This window comes from Centroberyx gerrardi, chromosome 1, assembly GCF_048128805.1.
Source record: "Centroberyx gerrardi isolate f3 chromosome 1, fCenGer3.hap1.cur.20231027, whole genome shotgun sequence".
Classification (NCBI taxonomy): Eukaryota; Metazoa; Chordata; class Actinopteri; order Beryciformes; family Berycidae; genus Centroberyx; species Centroberyx gerrardi.
In genome coordinates this window covers 7,026,664-7,042,042 of record NC_135997.1, presented here as the reverse complement: position 1 = coordinate 7,042,042, position 15,379 = coordinate 7,026,664, and the positions used below count along the sequence as shown (strand labels likewise).

The window sequence follows — 15,379 nt, the reverse complement described above, 5'->3', positions numbered from 1 at the left end:
CATTCCTGGACACCAGCTGTTTGCCAGAGTGAAAATGGGGCACCAGCCAGCTATATTTCTAGTCCCTTTTCTGTAAAGACGGCTGTGAATTTTTTTTTTCCACCCCTGATTTTCGGAACTCAGGAAACTAGTCATTGCTCTTTTTTGGGGGGGCTGTGACGTTCATTATGTGTTTATTTTGTGGTGTGTCTGGCATAGTTTCCATGGCTGTGGTGTCTGTGTGAGTCTCTGGTATATGGCGTATATGTTATGTATATGTAGAGGTCCAGAAAAATGAGATAGTCAAGGTATTGCCCAGGATATCATGTCGAATCATGCCATGATATGAATCTGTTATTCAAAGGTGACACAGTTTAAGAAGGCAAATATTTTATTCTCATGAACTAGGAAACATCTGAATGTGTGAGCATGAACAAATCTCTCTCTGAAATCACAGAACTAAGACATTCATTTGTGATTGTACCCTTGTACACTGTTGTACCCTTGAGTTGCTAGACTGAAAATAAAAGAACATGTTTGTCTGAAATTTTGAATGCAAATGTACATTATATCATGGCAGTGCTAACAGCTGCTGTACCCTGATCCAATCCTATTTTTTAATATGAGGTTAACAAATAAAATTACATATTCAATTGCTATGAGTGACCTTTTTCCATAAAGAGTATTGCTGGAATATGTTCCTTCGTCTTTAATTCGGATGTTAAATGAGGCAAAAGTGACCAGACCAAAAGTGTGCAATTTATTTTCTAGGGTCGTCCACATATGATGATGCCACTGAACAATCAAAAGCAGAGCCCATGTAAGTCGTCACTTTCTGTGGTGGCTTATATGACCATTACCTTAAGTTTTGTTTGACATGGTGCATGCCATCAATGTCCATCTCTCATTATTATCATGGAACTTTGCACACATGAATGAGTTTCACATCCAAAATGGCATACCCTACATCCTCTTGTATCCCACATTAAACAATAAATGTTTTTTTTTTTTTTTTCTCCTCCCCTTCTCTCAGATTCCGGTGCAGTCTTCTAGCTGTCAGCGGACGGGTACTGCCCCGGCTCTGATGGTCATCGGTGCTGGCCTTAGTCCCATCCCGTATGCTGCTCCCACCTGGATGTGTTCGTTGTCTTTGCGCGCAGCCGTTTCTCTCCCCTTTCTCAGACTCTGGTGCAGTGCAATGGTCGCCAGTGCAGGCCTAAATCCCATCCCTGCTGCTGCTCCCTCCCGATGTATTCTGACTCCGTGTGTTCTGTGTGCAGCTGTCTTGTCTCCCCTTCCCAGACTCCGTTGCAGTGTTTCCACCTGCCATTGGACAGGTGTCGCTCTGGCCCTGGCGGTCGTCGGCACCAGCCTTGGTCCCATCCCTGATGCTGTTCGCGGCTGCGTTTCTCTCCTCTACTCTGACTCCAGTGCAGTGTTCTAGCTGGCAGTGGCGGGTGCTGCCCTGGCTCTTCCTTCGTCAGTGCTGGCCTTCCTCTTCCCTGCTGCTGTTCTCACCTGGACGCTGAATTACGACCGCTGCCCTCGTCTCTCTGAATTTTTAACGCTGACCACAGCCCCTACTCATCGCCGCATGCTGCCTCTTTCTTTTTGTCTCTCTTTGTTTTCTCATGTCATTGTTGTTGCCCATGATTCTGTCATTGTTTTGCCCGGCACCTATTGCACGCTAAGCCGTCCCGGGGGGGGATCCCTCTCTGCCTCAGTCCGCCCAAGGTTTCTTCCAAGTTTTTCCTACTAGGTTTTTCTAGTGAGTTTTTCCATGTGTGCATTTGGGGTCTAAGGCTGGGGGTGCCAGGTAGGTTAGATTGTTTGTCTTGCTAAAATCTCCTCTTGTCTACCTGCTTTTCGCTATGCTTGTCCTATATCTTTCTGTTCACCACTGATTTTGTTTAGTTAGACCGAGCTAGGCTCATTCTCTGTAAAGTCCTCTGAGACATGCTTGTGATAAAGGACTATATAAATAAACAAACTTGAACTTGATTGTTCAAACATTGTTGAAATATCCATGTTAATATGTAAGATGCACTACTATGATCTGGGAACATCAGTCCAGAAGATATGCTGTGGTAATCTGTAATTTGTCATTGCAATATAGTTATTCTCCCACTGACATTATAATCTAATATCACAGACATCCTTTACTTCAGTTTGTATATATGCATGGTGTACAGTGCTGAGATAAACCCATTTTCACGCTTTTTAAAAAATCTCAACCTCTGCATGGTATGTGGGGTATGTTTTACCTTAAAGAGCGCTCACTAAGTATTCACCAGGGTCCTCACTCTAATCCTGGCAGAGGCTTTTTCAAGGTCCAATCCTGAACACAATGTACAAACTATAATTGGACGAGAACCCATTTAGGGCAGACACCTTCTCCCTGCCAAATTAAATAGTTCTTTAAAAAATACAAACACAGTTAGGGAAACCGAATCTGTCTTCTCCTGAGCAAATTAACTGCCAAGTCTGGTATAAAAATAAACAGAAGGTTTAAAACCCCAGTTTGAACAGTAGCTGCCAGGGTGTAAAACAACAGAAAAATACCATCACACATAGACGTTCCCTTTGGAAATACCACACCACAAGATGTGTTACATTATCCGTTGATGCGTTGTCATATGGAGTGCATTTAGAGAGGGACTTAGCTTGGTGTTTGAGCGGTCAACCTGCAATAGATAATTATGTATAAGCTTCTCGAAACCTAATAATTACATGCAGAAAATTGTAGACAGTTTGGTTTTCCATTGAGATCCAAGAGGAGAGAAAAGCTTTTTTTTTCCCCTCAGTACAATTTTTCCATCTGTCTCCAAATGAATGTAAATGCAAACGCAATGAAACAGGAGTATGTGTTCTCCCATGATGAAGACATGACGGAGGCAAAAGTTTATTTTAGACCACAGGACGGTATGACCTAACAGTCTGTACGACGACTTATGAGTTGTGAGTTGCTTGATTGGATATAGGAATGTGGTGAGTGTAATTCATTTTTGATTGTTTTGAGTGAAGAGAAAAGAAGACAACTCCCAACTCCAAGGATTGTATAAGAACTGACTGTGGAGATTGTATGAATTTGTGTATCTGCCCTATGACTGTCTCTCACAGGCAATACATATATTAAACCTGTACTGGGAGGCAGGAGGTTTTACTGAGATTATGAATAGACCAGGAAAAAATCCATATCGTTGACATATAGCATATCACAATGTCCATGAAAGTAATTACATATGGGCTGCTTGGCTTTGTGTTTAAGCTGGGTGTCGAGAGAGAAGGCTTTGCCCCGAATCTGGATGCGTGATCTGTGTGGTGTTCCATTGTCGTCCATCTTGTGGCGTGTGGCTTCAGTTTCCACATTAGTCTATTTCCCACTATTGCTACTGGCACAACTCAACCTGCACAATCCTCTGCCAGAGATCTGGAAAAGTTAGAATGACTCACACAAGCTCAGACAGAAACATTTCGTTCCCTCATTCTCTAAAATCTGCCTGTTTGCCTATTTTATGTTCATTTTTACTATATTGTACACTGAGATTTTCCATAGGCATCCAACTACTAATGAGATTATGTCAATTAACAAGTACTTTTCTGTTTGGGGAATTCATTCAGTGGACATAATAAACTAAATAGAGCTGAACAGCGCGCTAGGGAAGTAAGTTAAGTTGGATATTGGCGAAAAACCATTGCTTTGAAGTTCTCTCACCAGTGCTGCACTGCTGATGCTCATTGCCTTTGCCTTGGTTTTATGGTTCCTGTGACGATTATTTCCCTGTCAAACTCCTAAATTGCTTTGGACCTCCATTGTAGATCCAGTAGTAAATGTTGGCAATTGTAGTAATATGCAAAATCTCAGAAATGCTGAGTAAGGCTCGTTGAGGCTGATGAATTTATATCCCCTGACAAACTACTAAGTAGCTAATAGCATAGAGGAGTGGCAACAACCAGGAGATGCTTCAACCAATGTTTTTCTTTTTGAGTTGTAGTGTACAGAGTTGAGTGTTGACAACAGGATAAGTACTGTGGTGCCTTAAGGGTTCTGGACACCAGGGGACTTTTAATGTCATGTTCAGAAGAAAAAATAAAGTTCTATCCAGAGGCAGACTAAACAAGCACAGATTCTGTACAGTCCCACCGGACATTTGTGGCGATAATGTTTAGTTCTTCCTTTCTGAATGCAAGAAGGAGATTGTGGGAGTTGGAAGGAAAATTCACAGCAAAGGTGTGAAGATTCATTCAGTTAAAGTTACATTTTCACAAACCTTAACTTCCTTTTATAATTTAGATATTGCTCAGTAAGGAACAGACATCATTTGTACAGAATCCTTCCCCCGACTGACTGACTGACTGGTGTGAAATTGCTCCTTGATGCCCACAGTTTCATGGTGAAAAAAAATACACATTCCTGCATCCCTCTTTAAAAAAAGAAAAAAGAATAATAGAATAAAACACTTTGGTTTCCTCCTGCAGTCCAAAGACATGCAAGTCAGGTGGACTGGAAACTCTAAATTAAAGTGTGAAAGTGAGTGCCTGTCTATCTGTGTTAGGCCTGTCCAGGGTGTCTCCCTGCCTTCTGCCCAGTGCATGCTGGGATAGGCTCCAGCCCCCTGTGACCGTAGAAACGGATAAGTGAGTAGAGAAAATAAACGATAAGAATAGACTGGCTGGTCAGGTGCCATTTTTTAAAAGTCTGTTCTGCTTATTTACCCCAAAACTAGCAGAAGCTCACATTCTCAGCATATAACTATGTATTTCCGCTTTGCAGTTCCCAAAGCATACCACAGTCTCTTGCACATAATAATATGTGGGGTGAATTACGTATTTCCACTTCAGCTTAGCTGTGGGTAGGCAGGCTTTGATGCTCAAAGCCATAGATCTCAGGTTGAGTTTACAACTATGATAGACTGTTTATTCTACATGCCATCTTTAGAAAACATGTACAGTATGAACAAAGAGCGACTGGAGCAACAACTGTTCCAGTTCAATCTCCACTTTGTTGTTGTTTTTGTAAAATATATCCTGCAGACATTTCACAGAAGACTCAAAGTTGCACAAATGCATATGTCTAAACCTATATACAGTATGTGTGCTCCCATGCAAGCACACACACACACACACACACACACACACACACACACACACACACACACACACACACACAGATATTGCTTTGCTTATTTACTCATCACAGTTGGCTATACACAGTTGGCTACACACTTTATCACTTTCATACAACAGAGGAGTCCTCTCAAACCACATGCATGCTATGAGACCATAACACTGTAACACTAAGAAAGAAAGAGTGCAGGCTACACTGTAACCCAAAATAATAATAACAAAAAACACTGTCTGCACACTCCAGTGTAACAGGATTTCTGTATGGTAGCCCGAAAACCACTGAATTCCTCATGGCCAGTATTCTGTCACTCAAACTCTCCCCCATCCGAATCCGCTCGCATTGCTTAGCTTTGATTTGAATCACTCCAGCATTGGTTGACCATCTCCCTTCATTCCTTTAAGATGATTCCCGAAAACACACTGTTTTAGCATCTGATCAAATCAACATGGTGAAGCAAGAGGCTTAGTTTGAAATCCTCATCATGTATAATATTTTCTAAAACATAATTTACTCACTGATGCTGTACATTTGTCATTGTAAGTTAAGAAACATGTTCTCCGTTTCATGCTCGTTGAAGAAGAATATCTAGAAAGAAGAAGCCTTTTGCACATGAAAATTAGTGAACATATTTTGAAATTACATCAGAATAAGATAAATCTGTCATTTTAAACTGTCAAACCATTCCTTTACAGGCTTTGATATGTGACTATTAGAAGAGCCTTATATCTGGTTACATCATGTACAGTACAATATTCTTCACAGAGAGCTGTGCAAGAATTTCCTGACGAAGACCTCAAACACTTTCTCCAGGTTAATGCTTATTGCAGGACCACAAGCTGGAGCTCTGCACTAATCTCTCCCCATTGTCTTCACAACAGATGATGTGGGTCCAAAAAACGAGTTGCTGGAATAGCAGCTTGTTTCAAAAACGCTCCTTGGAGGACTGTTGAGTGTGTGCTGTACTGCTATAAAAACCATTCGCTGTTTCATCCTGCTTCTGCCTTACTTGGCTGTGATTTGTGGAAAGAAACATCTCCACAGGCAATAGGCTTCAGCATGTATAGTTTAATGTTTTAAGAAGGATTTCCAAGAAATGTCCTTGGCATGCAGGCAGTACAGTATTTGGAGACGACTTGTGACAACAGGCTTAGTGAAGTTAATGTGTTTTGAAGTTGGTTTGGCCAAGGGACTGTGGGCATAAAGACTGCATATGGAGCTTCCGGTATCTATGGATCTATGGATGGCTGAGGCTTCACACTCGAATCTGAGGTTCATAATCTGCTCTCCCAACTGGTTCAGCCTTTGTGTGTCAAAGGAAGCAACACTCACGTGAGAGAGAGAGCGAGAGAGAGAGAGAGAGAGAGAGAGAGAGGGAGAGAGGAGAGAGAGAGAGAGAGAGAGAGAGAGAGAGAGAGAGAGAGAGAGAGAGAGATGGTTTGTTCTGTTTGCCACAAAAACCTTTGTGACTGATGGGCTTTGAACCAAGATCTAGGGTTAATGATTGGCTACTGTAATAATATCACAGCAGATAAACTACAGGATGGACGGGTGATCTGGCAAGTATGGTCTATGGCTAGAGTTACATAAAAATTACTATTAAGCTCACCCTTACAGTAGGGATATTTGATCCATATTGGCCTTTCAATAGAAATCGGATATTGCACAGTCAAAGTTGCCCTCCACCAATATGATGAAGGTAAAAATATGATTTTACTCAACAAGCTTCAAGGGTGGCAGTCTGTAAAACCTGCAATGAAACCTGCTCCACCCTGCCTTAAAGGATAACGCTGGTTATTTTCAACCTGACTGGGCCTTATTTCCCTACTTTTTGCTATCATGGCGATTGATTGTGTTCAGAGTTTCATCACTTACTTCACTGTAGAGTTTTGTCTACCTCCAGTTCACAGAGAGAGCTGGGATCTCCAACCGTCGAACCCAAAAAGTGACTAAAACACGTCTTTTCAACCAGAATTATCCTTCAGGGATTTGCTAACCCGCCTAAAAGAATTTCATGAGTATGGGTTTCAATGGAGAGTTTTAGTGTCCCATGATGGTCTAAATGTTGTTTCAGAGGCTTTTCCACCCAGCAACGAATACAATTCTGGGGGAAACAAACTGAATCTTTTTTTAATGGCCAATCTTCATGCCAAAACATTTTTAAAAAATGTTTTGGCATGAAGATAGGTCAAATTTAAATGTACAGAATATCAGCACAAAATATTGAATATCGGCTGCTTCAATCCAAAAAGATTGGCCTTCAAAAACCCCTAACTCTAACCCTAACTAATTTAAGCTTAGGTCATCCACCTCCCCTCTCATGCCTCACAAAGCAGCAGTTGAGCAAAAGAAATACAGACCAGGGCTAGGAGGTCTCCAGCTTGACAACATTATGATGGGTGATAGATGCGGGCCTCAACATGAGGCATGCAGCAAGCCTGAACCTCGACGGAGGTTAGGTGTTTGTTGCTTTTCTTCTGATCCCAGCGGACTTGTCCTCTGCCTGGCTGAAGCCCCTGTCCTTCCCCGAGCGGACAGCCATACATCGCACACAAACAGATAATCCAGGGGTGATTGAGGTAATTGCTTGCAGTTGTGGCACGGTGTCGGAGGGCCCTGAAAAGGTGAGGTAAGTGTAGCTCCTGTTCAGTATTGATTTCAGGCCTCAGTTCACTCTGTACAGCTTATACGATCCGAAGGAGGGAAAAAGAATAGGATTTCAAAACCTAATTTTTCACACTCCTTTTAGTTCCCCTTTGGTACCCCTCGCCCCAATTCCCCCTTCCTGAAAGTGAGCTAAATATCCACATGGCAATTTTGGTCAGCAGAACAGCATCGGGGAGAATTGCCCACCGCCCCCCCGGTCTGGAAATACTGACAGAAGGAGCCCAACTCCTTAAACTGTGTTGGCACACTGCCTTCATTCAGAGCTACAGACCTTAATCTTAATTGTAGGTTCCTCTCCGATTTATCATTTGTCTTGCAGGCTGACAGTGGGAGATTCTTGGGCTATGAGTTTGTACCCACAATACTGGTTGAAGCAATTCTTGTTATGAAACTTTTTATGTTTATGTTGAGCTTTTTATGTTATAATGATAACCAACCTCCCTCAACCTCCTCAGTGTTCCTTCCAATTTGTGAATGTTTTATTCCGAGGGAGTTTGAGTGGTAAGGAATGCTGCCTTTTATAATATTTTTCTATTATGTTGCCTAGTTAGTCTGCTTGGAGAAATAATGATGGTCATGATGTAACCATGTATACTCTTTAGTCTTGCTTTTGAGAAGGACAACAACATAATGCCATTGAGCGTATTTTATGAAATTAGCTAACCACTTTACTATTTCCTGTTTTAACCAGAAAATTATTGTTTTGGTGTTATGTTACTTGACAACAGTAAGAGCATAACAGCAAAAGAAGATACTAATGAATATGATACATTATACTGTACTATGTCTCTCTGGATAATTTCTGGCTGCAAAAAAGGGCAAACAGACTAACCGCCCTTACCTTTAGTTTCTATGGAGACTTAAGCTAATTCCCCAAGCTATATCAGCAGTAAAAATCTATCTGACCAGGGAATAACGCTAACTTCTGGCTGCAGTAACTCATTTCAGGAACTCTGGCCATTGATAGTTATATCAACACTGCAGAGCGGACGTACGCAGGCACCAGCAGGTACAGGGCTTAATTTCCTGACTTGAAAGAAGAAACAAGAGGGCCAGCAGTGCACAGAGGAGAAGTGATGAGGGAGAAAAACCCAATGAGCTTTTAAGCACCCTTAATGAAAGCAAGCCTTGATTTTTTTTTTTTTCTCTCTTTCTCTCTCTCTCTTGAAGACTCGGTTATCCTGGATGTTTGAAGCACAAACCGCTGGCTTGGTTTGCTCGATCTATAAGTGTTCTGTCCTGACAAGAAAAAGTGACTGTGATTGCAAACAAGAAGGAAGTGGTTGATGGAGGTGATGATGTGCGGTGGACAGTCTTCACACACATTCAGACAGACAGCTGCTCACAGGCTCGGTGCTGGATATCAAATCTGGACATTTGAGGACTTCCATTCCCTTCCTGATGAGTTTCACAGGCACTTCACAGTCTCACATGGGGTTTGACTGTGTCTATCTGCTCATGATATATATGTAGTGCTCGCAAAGAGATGTGCAAGATATCTATTTTTCACTGAAATACAATTCAATTTATATTATGATTATGATTATGGCAATGACGATGATGATGAAGATTATTACTAGTAGTAGTAGTAGTAGCAACAGTAGTTGTTGGGTAACACTTTACAATAAGGGTCACTAAGTTAAGGGTTAGTTAATGCTTAATAAGCATTAACTAACCCTTAATTAACAGCCAACTAATGTGTAATTTACTAATGGTGTTCATGTTAACTAAGGTATTAATTTATACATTATTTAATAGTTTATAAAGATGACTTAAATAATGTATAAATTAATACCTTAGTTAACATGAACACCATTAGTAAATGATTACCAGACACATTAGTTAACTGTTAATTAAGGGTTAGTTAATGCTTATTAAGCATTAACTAACCCTTAACTTAGTGACCCTTATTGTAAAGTGTTACCAGTTGTTGTTGCTGTTGTAGTATTGTATTAGTATTATAAAAGACATGTTGGGGAAAGGAAGGGAAGAGAGTCTGTGGCTTTGTATTCAGTGGCATCTCTGCCACTATTTTGAAAATGATATACGTTGGGAAACTACTTCATATATTGTATATATATATATTGTATAAGTAGCATCCAAAAGTTCCGGAGCATTGTGGTTACGGTTACAAGAGTTACATGGTTAAATATGCAAACATAGGTATTTCATTCTTTTCAATTTCTTTTTCTATTAATAAACAAGTGCTTTCTAGGTGCTTGGGTGGGGAGGTATGTTTCACTGGAGTAAGTGAAACTACTTTGACTTTAGAAACTGTTAACATCAAAGTGCTGTGGTGGCACAGCGTTGATGTAATTTAGAGAATCGCTGAACAAAACATTGAATTCATTGTTTTGACCCAGCCACCACAGTTAGAAAATCATCGAGCTTGGTCTGTGGATGTACAGTCACCAGCCTGCAGCTGATTGATGCTTGTTAGACTTCTACCGTACTGCCCGGTATGTGAGCGCACACAGTATTTTGCAGGGATCTTGGGGCTCTGCGCAGCCTAAATAGTGCATACCGTAATTCCCCTGAGCAATGCACATGGCAAAGAATGTTACAGACAAACACACAAACACACAGAGACCAGTTCTAAAAGACATTCTCCTCCAGAGCACCTAAAAATATTCTTTAATCGTTGCAGTACAGTAAAATCGTTTTTGAAGCCACTGGGAAAATGAGGCCTATAAGAAAAGATACGGACTGATATGGAATATAGCAGTTAGGCAGTGAATTGGTAATCTACCAGATGACCACAGAGTATTGATGTGTATCCCCAAAACAAACTATACATTGTTACATAAGAGAGATCATTATACATAGTTAGGACTGGATGGTTCAACTGCAAGGGTATGAGGTAACATACAAACCCCAAATTTGCGTTCCACTGTTAATACACTGGTTAGTTTGTGGTCGTACCATGATGATACCATGTGTGGTGCATAGCTTCAATATGACAGATCAGGCTTTTCAGCTTTGTAACAAGGAAATGTTTGGTGGCATTACTGATCTACTGTATACAGTACTTCTTCATAATCAACTCTAGAAACCAAGCTATCTGTGGAAAGTGGGGTGACCTCAGCGAAAACCAGAGTAATTTCTTTGCTGTAGTTTATGTATAGCATCTGCATCTGTCTATTTGTGTGCCGTACCATGTCTCTCATTTGTTGGTTCAATATTTATTCTCCCGTCTCCCTTGGAAGACTTTATGCTGTTTGCCAGGCTGTCATTGTAAAGTAAATAGGAAGGTTTTTTTGGTTAAATGACTTTGCCTGTTGAAATAAAAGTGAAATAAAATACAAATAAATAAATGACAAAACAAGATAACACCAGGGTAATGTCTGGATCTAACTAGCTATGGCACTGCATATATTAGCACAAATATATTCTTTGCTATCACTGGCTTATTTAGGAAAACCAGACCAAGTTTCCAGCCAGAGGCTATAACTTGGCTTTGACTTCTATCTTTGGGGAAGAAGAAGACACAATAACAAGAGAGGAAGAGATAGATATTGAATGCTATTTACAATACCACATGTCATCAATTAGTTCAAAATTACAAATGGTGATAGTTGATAGGTATTGTTTTATTTCCCAGTCCCCCAAAATCTTTAGGTAACAAGGGGGATACACTTAATACTTTGCATCTTAACAAGTCACTCTCTTCAAATCCATGTCTTCATATGTAAATCTCCACTATGGAAACTTTTGCCTAAAGTCGAGGCATTTCTGAGTATTCACACTGCGGACATCTCAGTCAAACAGAGTTGAATGAGTGTGTGCGAGAAACAGAGGATTCCTGCCCGCTGTGTCAGAGTGGACCTCCTTCTTCTTCAGCCTCAGTCCCCTCCTACTTCCCCAAGATATAGGGAGCATTTAGACTAGCAGGGGAGTCAATCAGACTGGGATCTTTAACTGTGCACGCCGCTGGGTCTCTCTGCCTCAGCCCACCCAGCACACACACACGCATACACACTCACAGACAACAACACACGCAGACACACACACACACACACGCCGGCAAACATATGGAGTACTACTGCTTCCTCTTGCTCTGGATCTGCAGCCAGTTGCTAGGTGAGTGAAAAGTGTGTGTGTGTGTGTGTGTGTGTGTGGGTGTGTGTTTGGGGGGTGCATAGGTGTGCATGCATGCATCTTGGCATATTTGTGTTGTACTGTATGTATGAATGTGACCCTCTTTCTGTCTCTACATAGTTTTGCAGTACAACAATGTCACACTAATTGTCAGTTGTAACTTGCCAACATTGCCAACTGGAAAACTTTTAGACTTTGCCTTATAAAAGTTTGAAATACATATCTCGAATGCTACAACATCTGCAGTAGAAGAGCTACAATAGATAAATTGATAGAAAACGTCTCCAGCTTTTTCTGTTCCAATATTTGTGGACTGAATTGGAAACCTGAATGTGCTATACAGTATACAGTAATGTCTTAAGTGAATGAATGACTGTCTTATCCTCTGCACATACACTTTGTAACCTCACATCTCGACCCCGTCCTGTGGTGAGGGACAGGGAGGCTGAGCTTGAGCGCTTTATTGAAGGATGTGTTGGCTTCCTCAGGTCTGCTGAGGTGCGCTGCTTTTCATTGGAAGCAGGCGCGTTCTTTGAAATGAAAGTTGATGCTATCTTTTCACAATCAAGCGCTCAGAGTTTCCAGCGACTGGAGAGATGTTGGTGTGAAGCCAGAACTGGGGTCAATTACCAGTGAAATCACAATACCAGTAACACATCCAGACGGGGCGAGAGAGAGAGAGAGAGAGAGAGAGAGAGAGAGAGAATGAATAAAACACAATATTATTTTTTCCAAAACCAAGGACTAACTATAACAGTTACAGTTAAGTACAATACTCATTTTTTAATGGATTCCTCCATATTAATTCAATAAAATAAATTAACAAATAAGGAGTGGTGCAATGCCAACTGTAGTAGAGATCTCAATGTGGGGGTTTATTGAGCTTATTATGTAGTGTGACCATATTATTTCAGCACATTGTGTGTTTTTTCATGGTAAAATTAAACATTATTCACTCCTTTTCTGTTAAACTGAATCATGTTGAGGTCAACACAGAGTAAGAACTTTTGAGGTTTGAGAGAGCAATTCATTAATCTTCAATTTGGACATTTGGTAAATAATACAAAACTAAAGAGTGCAGGGGAGGAAATCTCTATTGTAAATATTTGCTTTGATTTTGGAATTTGTTGGAACCAAGGTTTGGTCTCACGCAGTAGTGAGGGGGAAGAGACGCTGACCTTGTAGCTGGAGTCTGTGAGGAAAGACAAGATGCTGGCTGCAGTGGGAAAACTATTGGCAGGCACATAGGGAAAGGGGGCTGCATTCAAGACCACTGTTTGTGTAGTCGTGGGACTCTGGGACTGATGATCCCATCCAGATACTTTGAGGAGGGTTGTTTCATTCAGACTTAGGAAGTAGGAGAAAATAGAATGTCAGTGGGTGTCATCCGCCTGCCACTCAAGAACTGACTTCTAATCAACTAAAAGACACAGTTATGTCTAACTTTATTGCACACACAAACTATAGGAGCTCATTAACAGTAAAGCACCAATTTTGGCCTCTTGGTCACCAACAGGGATTTACTTTGGGCTTTGAGAACCATGTGAAAATCCTATTTCTAACAGGTATACAAACAGACAGAGTATTTCTTTCTGTGTCTAGGATCCCACTTTTGAAAATGTAATCTTGCCTGTTTGCATTTATTGACACTAGGAGCTGTTGAAAAAAAGCGAGTGATCTACCAAAGTGAAATATTGCTTTAATTTGCCTTCAAAGGACAATTCAAAGCACTTTGAAGATAATTCAGCGTAGTTAGATATTCAAAGTAGATTCATCTAGGGATCATAGAGCAAAAACAGCAACTGTTTGTGGTCACCTTTGTTGATCCACATCATGTGGAGCGCTTGGACGTGTGATGCTTGACACAGTTTAAGAGGTTTAGGCTAAGAAGGCCAATTTAGACTTATTATACTGCCGATTGACTTTTATGGGCGATTTATGGGCCATTTGATGAAAAGTAATGAAGTAAACAGGTGTTGAAGTTAGTCAAAGCTATTCATTCTCTCTCATCCAGTAGATACACAACATCAACTCAACCACAACATATTCTCAGTAACATATTGTTTTATTTCAGTCAGTTATAAGAATCTGGCAGCTGCTGCTTCCATGCAAATGTCTTCACAGTGACTTGCAGTTGTGTGTGATAGCTGACCTGTGTTGGTATGCAGCTTGTATGATGTGGCTTAAGCGTTGTCATGGAGGGCTGGTTTGGATGCCTGGAGGGTCTTTGGTTGGCTAAAAAGGTCAACAGCTTGGTAAGCTGTGCCCAGTTGGCTGTTATGTATGGGGAACATCTGGTTTCAGATACCCCATCCCTCCCAGTGCATTTACCTTGGCCTGGGGTACTGCGGCTATAATGTGCCAAAATGGTCAAAAGTATATTGTCCATTATGAAATATCTTTCCAGAGAAAACCATTTTAATGGAAACCCAGATCAATGGAAAAACGCTTCATTCAGATGCTTTGGAGATGTTTTTATGCTCATGTTTGTTAAAACTCAATCTACTGGCCCCATAACAGTCAGAGGGTAACAGTCATGACCAACTACACACATACACATGCCAGACTACTAGTATGCGATAGTAAACATAAAAAGCAGGAGACAGTGGGATGATGCAGCATATGCTATTCATAAAGTCTTATCCCCATTACATTGTGTAACACAAAAACGTGTCAGTGAAGTGTGTTATGTCCTGTGTGAGGATGCCTTCTAGCCACTCGCTCCTCCCAGGTTTGCACACTGCATCCGTGGGGCTGCTCTGTGTCAGTGGGTCTGCGGTGGAGCTCCTGCAGCTTGGTGTCGGGCCAAAGGCAGCAGCGGACTAATGTGGGTCGCACCGGCAGCCACCGGCCTGAGGTTTATTTATCTGGGCATGGAAGCCGGTACACAGGAAACCCAGCAAGACTCCGACCCGGCGTTAGAAGCTGCTGATATTACTGGGAATATTAAATTGCTCTGCCACGTTAGGGGCTTGAAATGGAAACTGGATCACCTCCATTCTCATGCTTTCACCCCGACACTTTTCCCTGTCCCTCTTTTAGATCTCTCTTTTTCTTGGTCAGACTACACCAAAGCTGCTCTGATATGATATTTGGGGCAGTTTGCTTTCTCTTAAAAGTCGTCAAAGCATCAAAACATCAAAGCAGCTACCACAATCATTCGCATTTATGTGCTCAAGCAGAACAATGACAAAAACTGTAGAGAGATTTCAAAACACCACAGCCCGCCTCCCTCTGTTTGTAAAATTACAGCTATACCACACCATTCTTTCAGGGTTACTTTGTGATTTGATTTATTTTTCAAACTCGCATGTGTTCCCAACAATCTATTTTAGTCTCTCTTTTCATGTTTCCAGATAAACAGGACTCTCAGGAGAATGTTTGGGGGTGGCATCAAAGACCAGCTGAACATGTGAACCATTCATGCAACAGGAAATGAGCAATGTGGAGAATGTGTCAATATTTAGATGAATGGTATGCATGATAGAGATGGCCATGCCATGAATGGAG

The 15,379-nt window shown here is 41.2% G+C and overlaps 1 protein-coding gene across 1 annotated transcript in view; it reads left to right on the top strand.

Annotated features, from left to right (window-relative positions):
- The first annotated feature begins 11,736 nt into the window (after positions 1–11,736).
- itga11a (integrin, alpha 11a) overlaps positions 11,737–15,379 on the top strand; it is a 46,736-nt gene continuing 43,093 nt past the window's right edge. Inside the window, exon 1 of the mRNA XM_071915698.2 lies at positions 11,737–11,851. Within this exon, the coding sequence (XP_071771799.1) occupies positions 11,803–11,851 (49 nt within the window). The 5' untranslated portion in view covers positions 11,737–11,802. The remainder of the gene's footprint in view (positions 11,852–15,379) is intronic.